General features: G+C 38.3%; 2 protein-coding genes across 2 annotated transcripts in view; one reads left to right on the forward strand and one right to left on the reverse strand.

Moving 5' to 3' along the window:
• The window catches only part of RUFY2 (RUN and FYVE domain containing 2), a 41,254-nt gene that overhangs the window by 6,451 nt on the left and 14,063 nt on the right, over window positions 1-20,740 (forward strand). The window contains exons 4-13 of the mRNA XM_054728986.1: window positions 98-199; window positions 1,829-1,952; window positions 2,150-2,211; window positions 3,012-3,077; window positions 8,122-8,191; window positions 9,646-9,747; window positions 9,879-9,995; window positions 12,060-12,227; window positions 13,395-13,492; window positions 15,916-16,035. Of these exons, the coding sequence (XP_054584961.1) occupies window positions 98-199; window positions 1,829-1,952; window positions 2,150-2,211; window positions 3,012-3,077; window positions 8,122-8,191; window positions 9,646-9,747; window positions 9,879-9,995; window positions 12,060-12,227; window positions 13,395-13,492; window positions 15,916-16,035 (1,029 nt within the window). The remainder of the gene's footprint in view (window positions 1-97; window positions 200-1,828; window positions 1,953-2,149; window positions 2,212-3,011; window positions 3,078-8,121; window positions 8,192-9,645; window positions 9,748-9,878; window positions 9,996-12,059; window positions 12,228-13,394; window positions 13,493-15,915; window positions 16,036-20,740) is intronic.
• Window positions 1,970-20,740, reverse strand: part of HNRNPH3 (heterogeneous nuclear ribonucleoprotein H3) — a 45,447-nt gene continuing 26,676 nt past the window's right edge. Inside the window, exon 10 of the mRNA XM_054728990.1 lies at window positions 1,970-2,044. Coding sequence (XP_054584965.1) covers window positions 2,022-2,044 — 23 coding nt within the window. The 3' untranslated portion in view covers window positions 1,970-2,021. The remainder of the gene's footprint in view (window positions 2,045-20,740) is intronic.

Consider the following 20,740-nt stretch of genomic DNA (forward strand, 5'->3'; position numbering starts at 1 on the left):
TGCCTTTTTTAAAAATTGTACCTCAACAGAGATAGAACATATGGTTTATGTTTTTTGGGCTGGGACTGTTTTCTTACCAGTTGGTTTTACTTTTCAGGACCCCCCTGGGTCGTGCAAGAGCATGGCTTCGTTTAGCCCTCATGCAGAAAAAAATGGCTGACTATCTTCGTTGCTTAATTATTCAAAGGGATCTCTTGAGGTTAGTACCATTAAATCATGTTCATCTTCATTTTTTATTTCCTTGATATCCTGTCTCCCAAAAATCATTAAAAATGTGAAAAAGGACTCGTAAAATACAGTAAGTTGGCATAAAACAAAGGGAGGTGTGAAATGAGTGAGAAAATCATGGTGGGGATGTAACATTGATTAGGAACTACCCTAAAAAATGATAAGGAAGAAATTTATATTTCTAAGTTAGTTTCCTTTTTTAAAGCCTAACACACATATTTTTTCTAAATTACAGTTAATTTTATGAATAAAAATATATGTGAAATTTGGGGCTTTAATTCAAGGGGTCTCTTTTTAGATCTTTTTTTTTTTTTTAAACATATTTTATTGATTTTTAACAGAGAGGAAGGGAGAGGGACAGAGAGCCAGAAACATCGATGAGAGAGAAACATCGACCAGCTGCCTCCTGCACACCCCCTACCGGTGATGTGCCCGCAACCAATGTACATGCAAACCCGGGACCTTTCAGTCCGCAGACCAATGCTCTATCCACTGAGCCAAACCAGTTTTGGCTCTTTTTAGATCTTGAGTATCCAACTACTGCTTCAACTGTATTGTGGGCTTTCTTTAAACCAGGGGTCCTCAGACTTTTTAAATAGGGGGCCAGTACACTGTCCCTCAGACCGTTGGAGGGCCGGACTATAGTTTAAAAAAAAACTATGAACAAATTCCTATGCACACTGCACATATCTTATTTTGAAGTAAAAAAACAAAACGGCAAAAAACACCCGCATGTGGCCCGCGGGCCGTAGTTTGAAGACACCTGCTTTAAACTATCAGTTTAAATTGAAAGCCAAGTGCTTAAGACAGACTTTCAAAGTAAGATAATCAGTTCTTAAAGGGAGTGGGGCCCGTGGTAGCCCCTCAATTCTCCCTTGTTCTTTTAGAGTGCCTGTCTGATGTTCTGGAGAATTTTGTCATTTTTGGTTTTATTTTTTTATTTTTCATTTTTTAATTAAGGAATTATATGTGTACATATCTTACCATTGCCCCCCCCACCCCACTCCCATACATGCCCTCACCCCCCAGAGTTTTGTGTCCATTGGTTATGCTTATGTGCTTGCATACAAGTCCTTCGGTTGATCTCTGATCCCTAATCATTTTTGGTTTTACTTGTGACTCCAGTTCATCTTCGTTTACCCATTTTGTAAATGAGGATGACTATGCTTTAAGCACCTGCAATTTCTCAATAATATTCTGAAGTGGTTAAATACTATACATGGGATTTTAAAAAATATTTTTTTAAATTGATTTTAGAGAGAAGGGAGAAAGAGAGAGACAGACAGACAGACAGACAGACATTGATTGGTTGCCTTTCCCAAGTGCCCCAACCAGGAATCAAACCTGCAACCAGGAATCGAACCTGCTACCTTTTGGTACAGTGCATGGACAATGCTCCAACCAAGTGAGCCACACCAGCCAGGGCTACAGTGGACTTCTTGAGGGAGGCACGAGACAGTGATAACTAGTTCTCTGAATATAAATCGTCAAATATTAGTTTTTAAAAAAATATTTTATTGATTTCAGAGAGGAAGGGAGAGAGAGAGAGAAACATCAATGATGCGAGAGAATCATTTTTTTATTATTTTAATTTTCACAGTGAATTCTATGAATATCATGCACTAATGATGGAAGAAGAAGGAGCAGTAATTGTTGGGCTGCTGGTTGGCCTGAATGTGATAGATGCTAATCTGTGTGTAAAGGGAGAGGATTTAGACTCACAAGTAAGTAGAAGTGACTAGTACCAAATGCAGAGTGTTTGCAGTTTCCACTGTTCCTCTCTGATCCAGGTCTTACTCTGTCATTGTAAACAGTGCTGTTAAACAGTAAAGGAAAAATAAGAATGAAATTTATTTGTATGTTAAAGATACATCTGATATTTCTCCCCTTTAAATAGAAATAACTTTATTTATAAATTCAGGTTGGAGTCATTGATTTTTCCATGTATTTAAAGAATGAAGATGATATTGGAAATAAAGAAAGGTACGATTTCCATAAGTTACTTCACATGTATTTTTTTTTTTTTCACATGTATTTCTTATGTGGCTCTTTATAAATCAGTATGAGGTACATCTATTTACCATGTGGTTTTTATTTCCTTTATTTGTGTGTATTTCCTGCTTTGTTTAGTTTTCACTTCCATTTGTAAGCTTTACAAAGCAAAGACCACTTGGAAGGAGGCTTTAGAATGATGTGTAACTTCTGTTTTACATGTTAATAGTTAATAGACCCATTTTAATAGTTAGTTGTGTTTTGTGATAAAAGGGATGAAAGCTTATTCACAAGCTTACATATGCTGGTTTATTTCAAGAGCTAATTGTGTTTGTTTGTTTATTTAAATTGTTTTCAAATTTAAAATATACTTATTCCAACTACTGAAAAGGAAGGATAATTATGTAATATAATAGAGGTGCTAATTATTGCTATGGCAGTTATAATATGTAAATGTATCGAAGTAACATGTTGTATGCCTTAAATTTACACAGTGTTATATGTCAATATATTTTAATAAAAAATAAATCATACTGATGCAAAAATTTTAAAAATATACTAATGGTACTGTTAAATCTAGTATTAGCAAGTAATTTATTTAAATAAAGATTATAGTTACTTAGTACACAGTTTACTGCTACATGATTTTGAAGTTTCTTGAATTTTACTTTAAAGGCAAAATAATGTTTTACCATTATGACTTGACAACAATTTTAGATGATACAGACATTATTTTTGGCACCCAATAAATACCTTTCCAATGAGCACAAAACTACTTTTCTCCCCTCTAGGAATGTTCAAATTGCTGCTATATTAGACCAGAAGAATTACGTTGAAGAATTAAATAGACAACTGAAGTAAGTGTTATGGATACTTGGAATACTTAGTGCATTTATGACTGTTGTCTTAGGGTCCCCCTCTTTTCAGGCCAGCTTAACCCTATTCCCTCTACACATCTTTGAGAAAGGGTTGAGGAGACAGAGAAAATCTAAATTAAGTATATAGAGAATTATTGCAGATAATTCATTTTCAATAGAAAATAAGTCAGACTTTAAATAATAATCTTCAGAGGATTCAAAAATAGAATTTCTTACTTATCCCTATACCCTTAAAATAAAGGCTAGCCCTATCTGGTTTGGCTCAGTGGATAGAGCGTCAGCCTGTGGACTGAAGGGCCCCAGGTTCCCTTCTAGTCAGGGGCACATGCTTGGGTTGTGGGCTGGATCCCCAGAAGGGGGAGTGCAGGAGGCAGCCAATCAATGATTCTCTCTCATCATTGATGTTTCTATCTCTCCCTCTCCCTTCCTCTCTGAAATCAATAAAAATATATTTAAAATAAATAAATAAATAATAAAGGTTAGATAGGGTGGAAGTTTATATCATTTTGATGGTTCAAAAATTCATTGAAACTGTCAGTTAATACTCAATCTGGGAAGAATGTCTGAGATCTGTTTATATGTCTAATGCTATATAATAAAACCCTAAAATGCAAATCAATCGAATGGTGGAACGACCTGCAGAACAGCTGGTTGCTATGATGCGCACTGACCACCAGGGGGCAGACGCTCAATGCAGGAGCTGTCCCCTGGTGGTCAGTGAGCTTCCACAGAGGGAGTGCTGCTCAGCTAGAAGCCAGGCTCACGGCTGTCAAGCACAGAGGCAGTGGTGGAAGCCTCTCCCACCTCCACTACAGGTGGGCGGTAAGGAGTGAGGGGTCCCAGACTGCTAGAGGGATGTCCGTCTGCTGGCTTAGGCCCGATCCTCAGGGGACATCCCTGAGGGGTCCTGGACTGAGAGACCCTCTGTGCCCTCCCCCCAGTGCACGAATCTTGTGCATTGGGCCTCTAGTAAAAGTATTATGTGAGTCAATAGGTAATTTAAAATTTCTAGTAAACTTCATTAAAAAGGTAAAAAAGAGACATGAAATTAATTAAAAATATATTTTATTTAACCCAAAATAGTATAATTTCAACATGTAATCAATATAAAAAATTACTGATATATTTTAACTTTTTGGTACTATCTTCAGAATCCAGTGTATATTTTACACACAGTACATTTCAATTTGGACTAGTCACATTGTAAGTACTTATTGTAGCCACAAATGGCTTATGACTACTATACTATATAACACAGGTATAGTGAATATTAGCTACATAGTTAGAAATGGACTGTTCTCATTAGTTAAAAGGAATAATTAGTAAAAATGGCTATCTCTGGATGATGGGATTATGAATAATTTCTATTTTACTCTATACTCTTCTGTATTTTCTGAATTTCACTCAAATAACGTATTACAATCTGAAAATACAATTAGACATTTTCCCATTGTAGAAAAACTAATAAGCAGTAACTCTTGCTTTCCTCTGAAGTTGGAGAGAGAGGAAAGATCTTTTTTTTTTTTAATATTTAAAAAATTGATTTTTAGAGAGAGAGGAAGGGAGAAGGAAGAGAGAAACATTTAATGTGAGAGCCAAACATCAGCCAGCTGCCTCCTGCACACCCACACTGGATCAAGCCTGCAACCCTGAGCATGTGCTCTGACTGGGATTGAACCATGACCTCCTGGTTCAAAGGTCGATGTTCAACCACTGAGCCATGCCAGCCAGGCAGTGTCTTCTTTTTTAATCACGGAGTTTTAATAATAGATACAGGAGATATATGTGTAATTTTTATTTCTGAGATTGTATTTCTAAGTGCAACCTTGTATTGCTTAATTATTTTCTTTTAAACTTTCACTCACTTTTTGAGAACAGGCAATATATTCCCATGGTTTGAACTTCAAAAGGGACATTAAATGAAAAGTCTCCCTCTTGCCTGATCTTCAACCCCATCTAGCTTCTCTATTAGGGAATAATTAACATGCTGTGTTCTGATGAATGCCGCCACAGATATGCAAATAAATAAGAATAAGCATATATTTTCTTTTTTTTTAATTAAAAAATGATTTTAGAGAGGAAGGGTGGGGATTTAGGGGCAGGGGGGAGAGAGAGAGAGAGAGAACATTGATTTGTTATTCCACTTATTTATGCTTCTTGTATGTGCCCCAACTGGGGATCGAAACTGCAGCCTTGGGGTATTGGGATGACACCAAACTGAACACCTGGCCAGGGCCTGCATATATTTTCTTATAATTGTCACCTTCCCCCAGTTCTTTACACATAAGGTGGCATATTTTTTTTGTTATTCTGTACTTTGTTTTTACTCAACAATTTATCATAGAATCTATTCCGTTTGGTTCAAATGAGCTGTCTCAGTTCTTAAATTATGTGTGTGTTAATCAGGTAGTACAATACTAATGCCATACTTTTGTATATTTTTATGTATTAAAAACATTTCTTTTTTTTTTTCTAATTAGAAAATAGTTCTGGTACTTGTAGAATATTTCAAAAGTATAGAAACATATTTTTAAAAAGTAGAATTCACCTGTTACCTCTCACTAAAAACCACTATTGAGAGTTTACTGTTTTTATATGTGCTTCTTTGATTATTTTTTAACTAGAAGCCCGGTGCACAAATTCGTGCATGGGTGGGATCCCTCAGGATGGCCTGCAGGGATTGGGCCCCAGCTCGTGCCCCCAGCCTCAGAGCCCGCCTGGCACTCTGCCTTGGCCTGGCGCTGCCCCCTCACCTGCTCCACCATCCTTCCTGTGGGGCGATCGATTGGGGCCAGGCCCCCCACCCGGCTCCCTCAGTGTCTGGGAGCTGGGCGGCGACCCCGTCCCCTGCCGTGGCCACTGGTCACCGTCTGCAGGGCGATTGGTGAGGCAGTCGGGTCCCCGCTCGCACCTCCCTTGGCCTGGTGCCGCCTGCTCACCTCCTCCACCATCCCGCTGTGGTCCCGCTCTTGTCGCCCGCTGCCAGCAATAGGTAATTTAAAATTCATTGAAACTGGTCAATAGGTAATTCTGGTACATCACTGACGCCCGCCATGTTTCGCACTGTCACCTGGTAGTCGGCACACGTCATAGTGAGTGGTCGAACTCCCAAGGGGACAATTTGCATATTAGGCTTTTATTATATAGGATTCTCACATAAATGTAGGACAGATATTATTGTCTGATTTTATAGATGAGGAAATTGAAGCTCAGAAAGGTTTTATAAGGTGACGCAATTAGAAAGTAGAAAAGCAAGCTATAACCTTAGTCTTTTATCTTATGGTCCTGTGATTGTTATATATTACTAGAGGCCCAGTGCACAAAATTTGTGCATGGGTGGGGTCCCTAGGCCTGTCTGGCGATCAGGGCCTGTTGGGGCCATCTTGCCCATTCTACATTGGGGCCAGGCCAGCTAGGACCTACTGGATGGGGGGAGGGATGAGGGGAGGGACCGTGGGAGGTTTGACAGCCGGGGGGAGGGACTGGTGTAGGTTGGCTGGCCGTGGGAGGTTGGCTCTGGGAGCGCACTGATTACCAGGGGGCAGCTTCTGTGTTGAGCATCTGCCCCCTGGTGGTCAGTGTGCGTCATAGTGACTGGTCGTTCCGGTCGTTCCATTGTAATGGTCACTTAGGCTTTTATATATATAGATTGTCCAGATACTCTGGTACTGTTTGTAAAGAACTCAAGTTGTTTACATTTAAAAAATGATCCTATATAATAAGAGCCTAATATGCTTAAGTGTCTGGTCGACTGGTCAGCCGTTCAACCAATCAGAGTGTAATATGCTAATGATATGGTAAGGCCACTCAACCGCTTGCTATGATGTGCACTGACCACCAGGGGACAGTCAGCTAGTCACTATGTTGTGCACTGACCACCAGGGGGCAGACAGTCGACTGGTCAACCAGTCGCTATGACATGCACTGACCACCATGGGGCAGACTCCGACAGGTAGTTTAGCTTGCTGTTGGGGTCTGGCCAATTGGGACTGAGTGAGACGGGCCGGACATGCCCTGGAGCTCTCCTGTGGTCCCTCCCTGGCTGGCCAACCTCCCACGTCTCTCCCTGGCCCTGATCGTGCACCGATGGGGTCCCTCGGCCTGGCCCGTACCCTCTCGCAATCTGGGACCCCTTCGGGGATGTCAGAGAGCTGGTTTCGGCCTGCAGGTCAGGCCGAGGGACCCCACTGGTGCACGAATTCGTGCACTGAGCCTCTAGCTTAATATAAATAGAAAAACATTTTTCTTGTTTCACATCTAAACTAAAATGCTCATAGTTGTTCCTGAGGCTGTTATAAAATTTTTTGAATCTATTGTAGATTTCTACTATAATGTATATAGCATATTACATTTTATTAGAGAAAGTTTGAAATGGTAAAATCAAGCAGGACTTGAAAATTAGACTCAGTAAAATGTATAATAATGCCCAGTCTTGATTGATTTAAACAGAAATATAAAAAAGTTTTTTCATGTAGTGGAACCTGATTTTTTACTATATCCTTGAAAGATGGGGTGTTTGCTTAGCTTCAGGCTGACTGGGTACCTGATAGTAGGTATCTCATATTTGCATTTCTCAAAAATGGTGATTTTGAAGGTCTTTAAGTTACTATGGAAGTGGAGAGAGGTAATAGAATGGGGTTTCTGTTGATGAATACTGTTTATAAGTTTCATTAAAGTTTATCCTTTAAAAATAATTTTAAATTTAGTTTTAATAATATTTAGTTATCTTTATGTGGAATTTCCATTCCTAAATAGTATAATAAGTTACATGTAAAAGGGACCCTAAAAAGACAAAAAATAATGAGCAGCATCAAATGAAATTTTAATAGAAATATTGGTTCTTTTGCTACAGTCTGTATTGTTCTAGTTAAATCAAGTTATTCTGACTTAATGAAATTTCTCACACTAAAAAATTCAGACAGGGCAGTTGGTGAATGTCATTCAACATAGAGAATCCAGGATAACATACTTTTTCTTGCCTTTGTGAGTGAGTTTGAATGAATTTTTTCTTCATTAATTTCAGCAGCACAGTCAGCAGTCTCCATTCAAGAGTTGATTCATTGGAAAAGTCAAATACTAAGCTGATTGAAGAGGTATTGTCATCACAGTCCTAGTATTGGTGATGCTTTTTCATTTTCAGTATGAGTGTGTGAAGCACATACACATGGTCATTAGGATGATGCAGTACTTGTAATATAGTTGTGATTGAGACGTTGGAGAGAAACCACATATCTCAGGTGAATCTGAATTGTTTCGAGATACTCAACTTCTAGAAATGAGCTTCAAAGATGAAACTCAGACATACTCTCTGTAAATAAGCTGTGCTTCTCATTTTAAATCTGGATGACCTGAAATTAGATGGTGCATATTTCTTATGTATTAAAAACATTTCATTGCTTTTCTAATTAGAAAATAGTTCTGGTACATTTAGAATATTTCACCTATAGTTAAATTACCTGCTAAAATGATATTCTCCCTCTTGTTCCACGAGTCAGATTACTTTTCTTTTCAAGCATGATCATATTCACCGTTTCTCAACCCTCTCATCTGTAAAATTTATCCCATGTGCTCCAGTTTTCTGCATTTTCAAAGTGGCTATCTGGTGGTCCAAGAACCAGAAATTTATCTTAGTTCTCTTTTTATACTATTTTTCTATAACTTGAAAAAATGTCTATCAAACCATAGATATATTGCTTTATATATTCAGAATTATTTTGGATAGAGGAAGAAATCTGTTATTTTATTAGTGCTATTTTCCATATTAATTTAAATTATTTCTTTTAAAACTTGCCCAATTTTTTCAAACCAGGGAACACATGGTTGTTTGCATGTCTTCAGTTAAGAATGCATCTTTGTTTTGATGGTTTGGGATCATCAGAAAGAGCTGCTCACTGGTTCGTGCCTCTTCTTGGCCTTAGGCACACTGTGAAGTTCAAGTTGTATCCCTGATAAATTATTCAGAAATTTACTTGCGAGCCAACATTGTGGAGTGGCCCCTGCTTCCCTTCCATAGGATCCTTCTTTTTATTCTGGGCCTCAGAGCCAAGCCACTTAGCCATTCATGTTCAGTTCCGATGATGAGAGCTGACTCACACTGGCCCTGGTCACTCAGTGTGCCATGCTTCACAGGGTATCCTATTTGCTTATCATGAATGTCATTTTCAATGATAGTGAAACTTTTTTTCCTTATAGATATTTCTGTCTTTACACAAGTCTATACAGTTTAGTTGTTCAACACACAATTCTTTATATGCTTACTTAGGCACTTTATATTCAGGACATATTGTTAACCAGATAAGCATAGTATGTTTCGATTGACATAGTATATATTGATTAACAAAAGGAAATAGTAGAAATTAGTAAATTTCTGTCATTGGTATCTTGGGATAATAAGGGCACATTTTTTTTATGCAAGTTTTTGTGGTTGTGAGATTTTTACTAGCTTTAGGATTTTATTTTCTGTTATTGATAGCCGTGAACATAACCTGTAAAGCAAATATAAATGAAGCTGTTTAAATTTTTTTCTTGCCCATTTCATAATTTTTAGTTAGCAATAGCAAAGAATAACATCATTAAACTTCAAGAAGAAAATCATCAATTACGAAGTGAGAATAAGTTGATTTTAATGAAAACACAGCAGCACTTAGAGGTAAGTATAGACAGATTGCAAACAGACTGTCTTGTGTCAGACGTTGTTACTGGTTGGGACTTTGGTGTAGATTGGGTATTTCTGTGCTGTGTTAATAACAGTGATTATAGAGGAAAAAGCTTTCTTCCTAGGTTACCAAAGTGGATGTGGAAACTGAGCTTCAAACATACAAGCATTCTCGGCAGGGGCTTGATGAAATGTACAATGAAGCCAGAAAGCAGCTTCGAGATGAATCGCAGCTACGACAGGTAGGTACATTGAAGTTATATGAGTATATTAATAACAGTTGTTGTTACTATTATTATTTACTCTTAAGCAAGCACTACTTAAAATCTCTTTCAGCCTTATTTTTCTCAGTGGGATAGCAATCAATCTCATTCCCTTAATCCCCTCAAATTCTTTTAAGTTCCCGTTGTATCCGTGTTTTTTAAACAGTGTTTTTAAACTGTTACTGTCTGTGTTTGTGAAATAAATAGATTGTGACCAGCACTACAAAAAAGGAAACAATAAAATGACGTATTCAAATGTTAGTAGAATCATATTTAAAATTAACGTTTTACCTTTTTAAATTATGAAACATAATACCTTCAGAAAAATACAAATAGGTTAGAATGTAAATACCTGTATAACTACCTCCCAGGTCAAAAAGAGAGTATTGTGAGATTTTTCATCCCTTTTGCTATTTGTCTTTAATATTAGGAAACATCTTTTCCTTCTGATGTAAAATATTTTAAGCAAAAATTTTGAGTTATCTTGGCTTTCACTTATATGGACTACTTCATTTTTCTGTCTAAGGAAAGTCAATACTGAGATTTTGAGGCAAAAAATATTCATTCATGAGCCAGTAGAATAGTAATAATTGACAGAGTGTCAGAAGTTCTTTCATTTTAGCAAAATATTTATTGATTATATATAGAGAGAAGGGCAGAGAGAGACAGACAGACAAAGGAAAACAATTTGTTGTTCCACTTTAGGCATTCATTGGTTGCTTCCTGTATGTGCCCTGACCAGTGATGGGATCTGCAGCCTTGGTGTATTAGGATGATACTCTAACCAAATGAGCAACCAAGCCAGGGCTGCATTTGAAAGTATTTAGAACTAGAAGCCCGCTGCACGAAGTTTCGTGCAAAAGACCTTCCTTCACCTGGCTGCTGGCACCAGTTTTCCTCTGGCCACCCGCTGATCGGAGCGCCGTTTCCTCTGGCCTCCAGCGCGATCGGCCACCCCGAGTTCCTCCAGTGCCGTTTCCTCTGGCCGCCAGCGCGATCGGAGTTCCTCCAGCTCCATTTCCGCACCGCCGGTGGAGGAACTCTGGGTGGCCGATCGCGCTGGAGGCCAGAGGAAACGGCGCTCCGATCAGCAGGTGGCCAGAGGAAAACTGCTGCTGGCGGAAAACTGGTGCCGGCAGCCATGCAATCAGCCACCTGGAGTTCCGCCACCGGCGCCTTCCGCTGGCCCCATGGGTCCTCCCGCAGCTCCGGCCGTTGGGGACGGCAGGAGGAACGGGGGGCGGGGACTCGTGAGTCAGCCCAATCAGCCACCCCGAGTCCCGCCCCCAGCCTCCCAACGGCCCAATCGTGGGTGTAGTGGAGTGATGGTAATTTGCATATTACCATTTTATTAGGTATGATGTTGTTATAGGGCCTGATTTATTCCCTTCAGTGGAGCTTATAACTCAAAAGGAGTAGTCTACATATTGAACAGAAAATTTTGTTGTTAATCCTCACTCAAGGATATTTTTAAATTGATTTTTAGAGTGAGTGGAATGGAGGGGGAGAGATAGAGAGAGAAACATCAATGTGAGAGAGACACATTGACTGCTTGCCTCCTGCATGTGCTCCAACTAGGGCCAGGGATCAAGCCTGCATCCAAGGAACGTGCCCTTGACCAGAATTGAACCAAGACCCTTCAGTCCCCAGGTTTAGCTCTGTCCACTGAACTGGCGAGGGCTAGAAACTTGTATTTTTAAATCCTCACCCAAGGATATTTTTTTTTATTTATTGAGAGAGAGGAAAGGAGAGACAGACGAGAGAGAGGGGGGGGGAGGGGGAGGAGAGGAGAAGGGAGAGGGAGGGAGGGGAGGGGAGGAGAAACATTGGTGTGGGAGAGAAGGTTGGATAGGTTGCCTCCCATATGCACCCCTACCGAGGATTGAACCCTAAACCTTTTTGGTGCACAGGAGGACACTCCAACCAACTTATCCATCTTGCCAGGACTGAATAGAAACTCTTTCTTGGTCTCACTAACTATTGTGTATCTGACTTTTGACATCCTGAAGTGGCATCTGAACTGAGGATATATTGCAATTACAGGATGTGGAGAATGAGTTAGCTGTACAAGTTAGTATGAAGCATGAGATTGAACTTGCCATGAAATTGTTGGAGAAAGATATCCATGAGAAACAAGATACGTTGATAGGCCTTAGACAACAACTAGAGGAAGTTAAAGCAATTAACATAGAGATGTACCAAAAGTTGCAGGTAAGGAATGTTCTTAAATTCTTGGAATTTCTTGTTATATAAATTGAAAATGAATATTTGTACACAAGGTTTGGTTTTTAAGAGATGAGCCTATTTTAACTGTGCCATATTGGTTATAAAAAGCAATGAGGTTTGTTTTATTTCTAAATGGAAGCTTAAGAAATGTAGCAATGAAAAAAGTATCAAAGAACTATAAAAAAATCACCTATCTGAATTTGTTTTTTAATGCTGAAAGGTTAACAGCATGAAGGTTAAATCTTTTGGGAAAACTCAGTCTAAATATGCAAGACATTTTTGTGAACTTTTTTAAAAATATATTTTTACTAGAGGCCCGATGCACGAAGATTCGTGCAAGAATGGGCCTTCCTTCCCCTGGCTGCCGGCACTGCCTTCACTCAGGCCTGGAGCTGCCTTTCCGCCTTCCCTCACTGCCCAGAGGCCCGGAGCTGCTGGGGCGGTGCAGATTGCAAGCGTCCTGCCCCGCCCCCGGCCGCTCAGCACCTGTGTATGCAAATCAACCCACCATCTTTGTTGGGTTAATTTGCATACTCCTGATTGGCTGGTGGGTGTTGTGAAGGTACAGTCAATTTGCATCTTTCTCTTTTATTAGTGTAGATTGATTTCAGAGAGGAAGGAGAGAGAGAGAGGAACATCAGTGAAGATAGAATCACACTGGAGATTGAGTCCATAACCCTGTCATGTGCCCTGACCAAAAATCAAACCCCCTGACCTCCTGGTTCATAGGTCAATGCTCAACCACTGAGCCATGCAGGCCGAGCTCTGTGAACTTCTTTATACAGTATAGTCCTGAGAAAGATTTGATTGAAATGCTTTACTCTAATGATTGTGAATTCTCTAACAAAGTGACATTTTTGTTAAGTAGACTAGTTGCCAAAATCCCTTTACAATTTAATTTGAAAAATAGTGTATGTTACAAGAGCTTATCCTGTTGTCTTCCAAAAACATTGAAGGCTTTTTCCTTTTCCTTTACTATATTTTAAATGAAGACTGGTAGTACTACTGCTTAATATCATAGGAGTATTTTAATCTATAAATTAACTCTGCTCATTTCAAAGTAACAGCACCATAGCAGAACGGTACACAAAACTTACAAATATTCAGCGTTAAAAATCAAAACCACTATAGCTTTTATGTTTTTCTAAATAGGGTTCCGAAGATAGTTTGCAAGAAAAAAATGAAATAATTGCTCGACTAGAAGAAAAAACCAATAAAATTACTGTAGCCATGAGGCAGCTGGAACAAAGGTACAGCATTTCCAATCTTAGTTTCTTTTTTTCTTTCTTTCTCCCCCTTTTCTTTATTCAACTCTGACATCTGCCACAAAAAAACGTTAAGAAAATTTAGGTTAGGACATATTTTTCTTTTAGCCCAGCAGAATTTTGCCTTTTTTGTTTTGGTTGTTGCATGGAATCAAGTTGCTTTATATGAAGCTGATTCATTTGAACTTGCCATTTTATATGTATATATTTTAAAGGCCTAATATCAGCAATTTCATGTGGTTCAATCTATTACGTTACATAAAACAAATACACAAACAGAAACCTCGAAAAAAATTCATGGTGGAATTGTTCCTGATTGGTTTCCATGCATATTGGTTATCATATCCTCTGTCGTTCACCATCTCTATCTGAAATCAAGCTTTCTGAGTTGACAGTTGAGTTGTGTTTTATTTGAGGTAGGCTCCTTAACTCAACCCAAGAGATAATTTTGTTTAAATTTAATTGTTTTATATTGGCATTTTTCACTTTTATTGTTGGAAAATGTAATGTATTTCCATTGACCTGTCATGTTGGTGTCAACATATGTCTTATCATTGCTTTCTTTGAATCTACTTATGAAAAACATAACTATTAATGCTTTATTGACATGAATATTCTTTTATTGACATCCTCTTTCTTCTTTTTTCTTTTTTGTGTTCTTTATCCCCATTTTTACATTTTGGACATCTTTATTACCTTTTTCTGTCTTTGATTTCTGTCCATTCCATTATGAAGTGACAATGATTTGTTAACTCAAACTAGGACAATTGCAATGTCATTGGTGAAATGTGCCAGCAGTGACACTCAGGACCAGTACAAGCTGGTCAAAGATATATCTTTCTAAAAACCAACCACTGTATTTAAATAAACTAAAAGAGAATCAACAATTTTACAATATATTAAATAGAAAAGAATTTATGCTATTAAGTCTTCTAAAAGGGTGTTAGGGACCCTGTACACTTCTTGATCAGCTGCTGTGTTAATACACTGCCATAAAGCAGAGTGGATGCACTTGTATTTCCAAAACACATCCCTTAGACCCTGTGCACAAGGGCTGGTTTTGAGTATTGACCTTTGGAGGTCAGGATTTTAAAATGCAGTTTTATCTTTTTTGCTACTTTTTGATGGAAAATATAAAAATTTAGTTTAAAAATAAGTTAATCAGTTTCACAATGTGTTGGCACAGATTCACATATACCTGCCCCCTCTCCCCCCACTATTGGTCCCTTCCTTGCCTGATGGCTCTTTTACTAATTTTAAAATATGTTTAAAATAGTTTATAACCCAGATTGGCCATCATCTTGTGCTTTAGCCCCTCAAGTTTTTAGTTCCCCTTAGCACTCTTCTGTGATAGCACAGCTTCATGGCCTACCTCACACTGACTTCTTTTAGGTTCTATAACATGAAAACACTCGTGTCCCCTACCCCCCACCTTAATATTTTAAATTTAGAGATAACTGGAATGTTACTCTCTTTTCCTTAGAAGTAGCATTCATACTTCTGAAATATGTGAGGGTTGCTCCATTGGTATGGTTTTAAGGAAGAAAAGAGGCAATATTTTTGGTTAGTTGAATAGAAATTTCTCTTAGGATTCTCTAAAAGGAATTAATGTCTCTAGAATACTTGGGAGATGTTCTCTTATAAATATATTGAAGTTACATATAAGAAATCCTAGATGGCCGTAGGAGTCAGGGAGTGGAGCTAAGCACAGGGAGAAGCAATGCCTTACAAATAAAAACAGAAAAAATTAAAATCACATTTTTAGCCAGTTTTTAAAATGCAATGATGAGGAACAAAAATAATCTCTAGAGAATGTTGCCAACTAGTACTAAATTCTTTTAAATCTTAAAACACAAACACACGTATACATACAGCTTTGGCATAATTTAGTAAATGTGTAATGATCCTATGGGGAGGACTAAACTATTATTTGAAGTAATTGCAGGTCTTTGCTCTTGGCCTTGTTAGCACACTTGATTCCTGGTGTACACATCCTAACATAACAGATGACAGTGCGGTTTCTTCACCTAGTATAGACAGAAGTACTATGCTTTTCATGGTTTTGTAAAAAGACAGTAACACACCTATTATGCTTTGACAGTTGATTCATTATGCTCTACAAAAGTGGTAAAGGCTGTATTGCTTTGCATTGTTAATTATAAACAAGAAATAAAACAGATTTGAAGATAGTATTCTGGGCATATTATATGTTATATTGAAAAAAATCACAAAACAATTTTTAGACATTGTGTGGCTCTTTCACGTTTGAGTTTGTGAGTTTTCCCCCAAACTTTGTTTTCATTTAGAAATGTTTCTATTTCCCCATTTTTCTTTTATTTGTCTTCTTCACCCTTTTACACCCTAGTTCTAGCCTCAGTTTTACCCAAAGTTGATTTGAATTACACCAGATTGCAGCAAGCAGAGAAGGCGCAACTGGAAGCTGAAGAGGAAGATAAGAAATATCTACAAGAATGTCAGAGTAAATCCGACAGTCTGCAGAAACAGATCTCTCAAAAGGAGAAACAGCTGTGAGTATTTCGCTCTTGGAAAAAAATATTTGTATTAATGTGATTTCCATGCGCCCCTCTTTCTTTTGCACCTGTGGTAAAATATTTTCATTTATTTAATGATGCCAGCTGGATTGTAGAGTTCTTAAAAATAAAAAAATTAGATAACATACTTAGATTAAAACTTGGTTTTTACTACCTTTATTGCTTATAGAGCGCTTTCAACTGTATTGCTCTTTTTGCTCAAGGAGAGTTTTATTTCTGTTGTTGTTTAATATTAATCTGATGGCCATTGTGTTTCTAGATTCTAAGTATAATAGGCCTTTATAACTTCAAGGGACATCTATTATCAAAGAACATGATGTTTTCTGAGAACATTTTTATGAGTACTTCATATGATAGATCTGTATATAGCTAAGTAAGAAGGATGTCAGTATATGTCATTGAGTTGAAAAAAAAAATTGCAGACTGTATGCTATGCTAAGTATGATCCTATTTTTTATAAAATTAAAACTGCATACGTGTATACTTACATATACATAGAAAAGAGTTTATAAAGAATACAGATTCTGGGATTGACAGGGATATTTTAATTTTACTTTATAAACATTAGTATTTCCTCCTAGTAAATATATATTACTTTTGTTATTAAAAACAACAACAACAGCCCTAACCGGTTTGGCTCAGTGGATAGAGCGTCGGCCTGCAGACTGAAGGGTCCCAGGTTTGATTCCAGTCAAGGGCATGTACCTTGGTTGCGGGCACATCCCCAGTAGGGGGTGTGCAGGAGGCAGCTGATCGATGTTTCTCTCTCATCGATGTTTCTAACTCTCTCTCCCTCTTCCTCTCCCTTCCTCTCTGTAAAATATCAGTAAAATATATTTTAAAAAACAACAACAGTAGAAAGTAGAGTTATGTATTATGTGTAACAGATCATTAAACAAGACCCCATATCACATCTGATGTATAACTTGCTAAGCTGCCTTAAGATCTGTTGGTTGAAATGTTAAGTTCTCTGTTCTTACTGATTTTTTGTCTAGCAGATCAATTATTGAAAGAGGATTGGTTAAATTTTCTATAATTTCAAGTAACTTGGACTTAGATATTTCTCCTTTCAGGTCTGTCAGTTTTTGTTTGTTGTATTCCGAAGTTTTGTTGTTTAGTGTCCACACATTTAGGATTGCTATGTCTTCTTAGTGAATTGACCTTTTTATCATTATATAATGTGCCTCTCTGTCTCTGGTAATTTTCTTTGCTTTGAAGTCTGAATTAATTTAGCCACTTCTGCTTTCTTTTGATGAGTATTTTTATGTAGTAAATGAAAGATTAATGTTTGCATTTTTCTGCCATTTTACTTTCAGCCTAATCTTTATTATTTTATTTGAAGTAAGTTTCTTATAGTTTGGTTTTTGTCCATTCTGCCAGCCTCTCTCTCTCTCTCTCTCTCTCTCTCTCTTCTTATAGTTTGGTTTTTGTCCATTCTGCCAGTCTCTCTCTCTCTCTCTCTCTCTCTCTCTCTCTCTCTCTCTCTCTATATATATATATATATATATATATATATATATATGTATATATAATTTATAATTTTAAAAAATATATATTTTATTGATTTTTTACAGAGAGGAAGGGAGAGGGATAGAGAGCTAGAAACATCGATGAGAGAGAAACATCGACCAGCTGCCTCCTGCACACCCCCTACCGGGGATGTGCCCGCAACCAATGTACATGCCCTTGACCGGAATCGAACCGGGGACCCCTCAGTCCACAGACCGATGCTCTATCCACTGAGCCAAACCGGTTTCGGCTATATATATATATAATTTTTAAAAATTGTTATCAGAGTAGAAGGGAGAGGGAATGAGAGACAAAAACATCAATGATGAGAGAGAATTATTGATTGGCTGCCTCCTGCACACCCCCTAACTGGGAATCAAGCCCGAAACCCCCGGGCATGTGCCCTGACTGGGGATCAAACTGTGACCTCCTGGTTCATAGGTCAATGCTCAGGCACTGAGCCACCCAGCTGGGCCAGCCTCTCTTTTAATGATGTAGTTAGCCCATTTATATTTAGTGTAATTGTTGATATATTAGAGCTTAAGTCTGCTATTTTATTATTTTTCTGGTTTTTATTTCTGTTTCATTTTTCCTGCCTTCCCATGGGTTACTTGAACATTATTTAGAATCCCTTTTTGATTTATCTGTAGTGTTTTTTAGTGTATTACTTTGTATAGATATTTTTTAGTGGTTGCTCTACACATTATATATTGCAACTTTTCACAGTCTACTGGTAACATTTTATTACTTTGAGTGAAGTGTGGAAGCCTTACCTCCACTTTATACTCTCTCTCCTTTATAATATGACTTGCTTAAGTATTTTCTCTACATAATATTGAGAAGCACATCAGACCGTGTTATAATTTGTGCTTCAACCTGTAAACATAATTTAGAGAAGTTTTTGTTCTTTCTTCATTCCTGATGTTCCAAGTTTCTTATTTGTGTCTGAAAAACTTTCTTTAGCCATTCTTTGAGGGTAGGTCTGTCTGTTGACAACAAATTTTCTTATGGTCGTCCCCCCCCCCCTCACACCAGTGGAAAACATCTTGATTGATTTCACCTTCATTTCTGAAGAATATTTTCAGGGTATCCTTAGAATTCTAAATCGATCTTTTTGTTCAGCACTTGAAAAGTGTTGTGCCACTTTCTTTTGGTCTTCATAGTTTCTCCTGAAAAATAAACTGTCATTTTAATTGTTCTAATTATTCTCAAGATTCTTTTTTTAGATTTATCCTATTTGGGCTTTGGTCAGTTTCTTGAATCTTTACGTTTATCTTTACAAATTTAGAAAAATTTTGGCCATTCAAATATTTTTTCAGTTTCACCTGCTTTCTCCTCTCCTCTGGGACTCTGAAACATAAATGTTAGATCTTATTTATTATTTTCCTATATTTTTATTGAAATCAGAGAGGAAGGGAGAAGAAGAGAGAAACATCAGTGAGGAGAAAGAATCGTCCATCAGCTGCCTCCTGCATGCCCCACACTGGGGATTGAGCCCACAACCTGGGCATGTGCCCTGAATGGGAATCGATCTGTGACCTTCTGGTTCATAGGTCAGCGCTCACCCACTGAGCCGTGCCAGCCGGGCAGGTCTTTTTTAAAAATAGTCCCACAGGCCCTGACACTCTTTTAATTTTTCAGTCTGTTTTCTCTCTGTTTCTCAGATTGGGTAATTTCTGTATTGAAGTTTATTCTTTCCTCCTCATCTTCCTTCCCTCAGTGAGTCTATCCAGTGAGATTATTATATATTTCAGTTCTAAGATTTCCATTTGGCTCTATATTTCCTTCCTTCCCTTCTTTCCTTTCCCTCTTCCTTTTTTATTTTTGCTAGAACTTTCTATTTTTTTTCCATTTGTTTCAAGCATGTTCTTTTTTTTAATTTAAATTCTTTATTGTTTTAAAGTATTACATGTCTCCTTTTCCCCCCATTGACCTCTCCCTGGCCACCCCCACCCCCCAGCACATGCCCCCCGCCCCCAAAGCATGTTCCTAATTGATCATGGGAGTATTTCTATAATGGCTGCTTTAAAATTCTTGTCAGATAGTTAGTTCCAGCACCCAGAACAGTCTGACATGTTGGCATCTATTTTTTTTTTTCTCATCCAAGTTGAGATTTTTATTTTCTGGGTGTGTTTTTTAAAATTATTATTACATTTTGGACATTTGGGGAATTGAGACTGCATCGTATTTAAATCTTATGTTTTAGCAATCCTCCACTTAAACCACACCAGCAGGGGAATGTGGACGCTGACCCTGTATACCAAGTGGGGTTAGGTGCTCAGGACCATCCTGGATGAGAAGGTGCCTAACTACTGGGCAGGGATTGAAATCTGTGCTTCCCACTGTCTCCACTGACACTGTGGAGAGAGGGGGAATGGAAGTTCAGGCTTCCTGCCTGGTCTCTGCTGCCACCATCCCGGAGGGGACAGGGAGAGGTGCCTCATTACCACAGCGCAAGGGAGAACTCTAGGCTCCCCACCTGGCTTTCAGTGCCTTGTTACCCATGCATGAGATACAAGTGCAGGCCCCCCATGTGGTCTCCACTAATAGCGTAGGGTGGTTGAGGAGAGGCACCTCATGACTGCTGGGTGGTGGTGAGAGTTCAGCTTCCCTTGTCCTCTGATGTCACCACAGTGGGGATTGGGAGGGCTACCTCATTATTGTCCAGTGAGGATGGAAATTTCCACTTGGCTTTGCTGACAGTGGTCAGAGCCTGTGTTTTTCCCCCTCTGGTATTTTGCTGAAATAGGGCATTTATTGTCAAAAGGGTTTCTACCATTCTAGGCTGTCTCTTCCCAGCTCTTTGATAAGAGAGAGCATACCTTTCTTGGGACTTTTTAAAAAAACTGAGACCATTGCAGTTTGTGGGTTGCAGGCGGCTGTAACACTCAGTCTGAGCCGTATAGGAGGCAAAAAGAAGCTCAGGGAGCTCATAACTATGTTATGCCGTGAGTCGTGGGGTGTTGTGTTTTTTTTCTGGTCTGCCTTCTTTCCCTATTTCAGAATTTTATGTTTGTTTATATATAATGTCCAGGATTTTTAACTGTACTTTGTTGCAGGATATATGTTTATTTCATCTTGTCCAGAATCAGAATTCTAAGTTCCTTTTAAATCTACCACAAAAATAACATTTCGAGAAACTGGTGTGTAGAATAAGGCTTTAGGGCAGGGA

The sequence above is a fragment of the Eptesicus fuscus genome, chromosome 17, assembly GCF_027574615.1.
Source record: "Eptesicus fuscus isolate TK198812 chromosome 17, DD_ASM_mEF_20220401, whole genome shotgun sequence".
Classification (NCBI taxonomy): domain Eukaryota; kingdom Metazoa; phylum Chordata; class Mammalia; order Chiroptera; family Vespertilionidae; genus Eptesicus; species Eptesicus fuscus.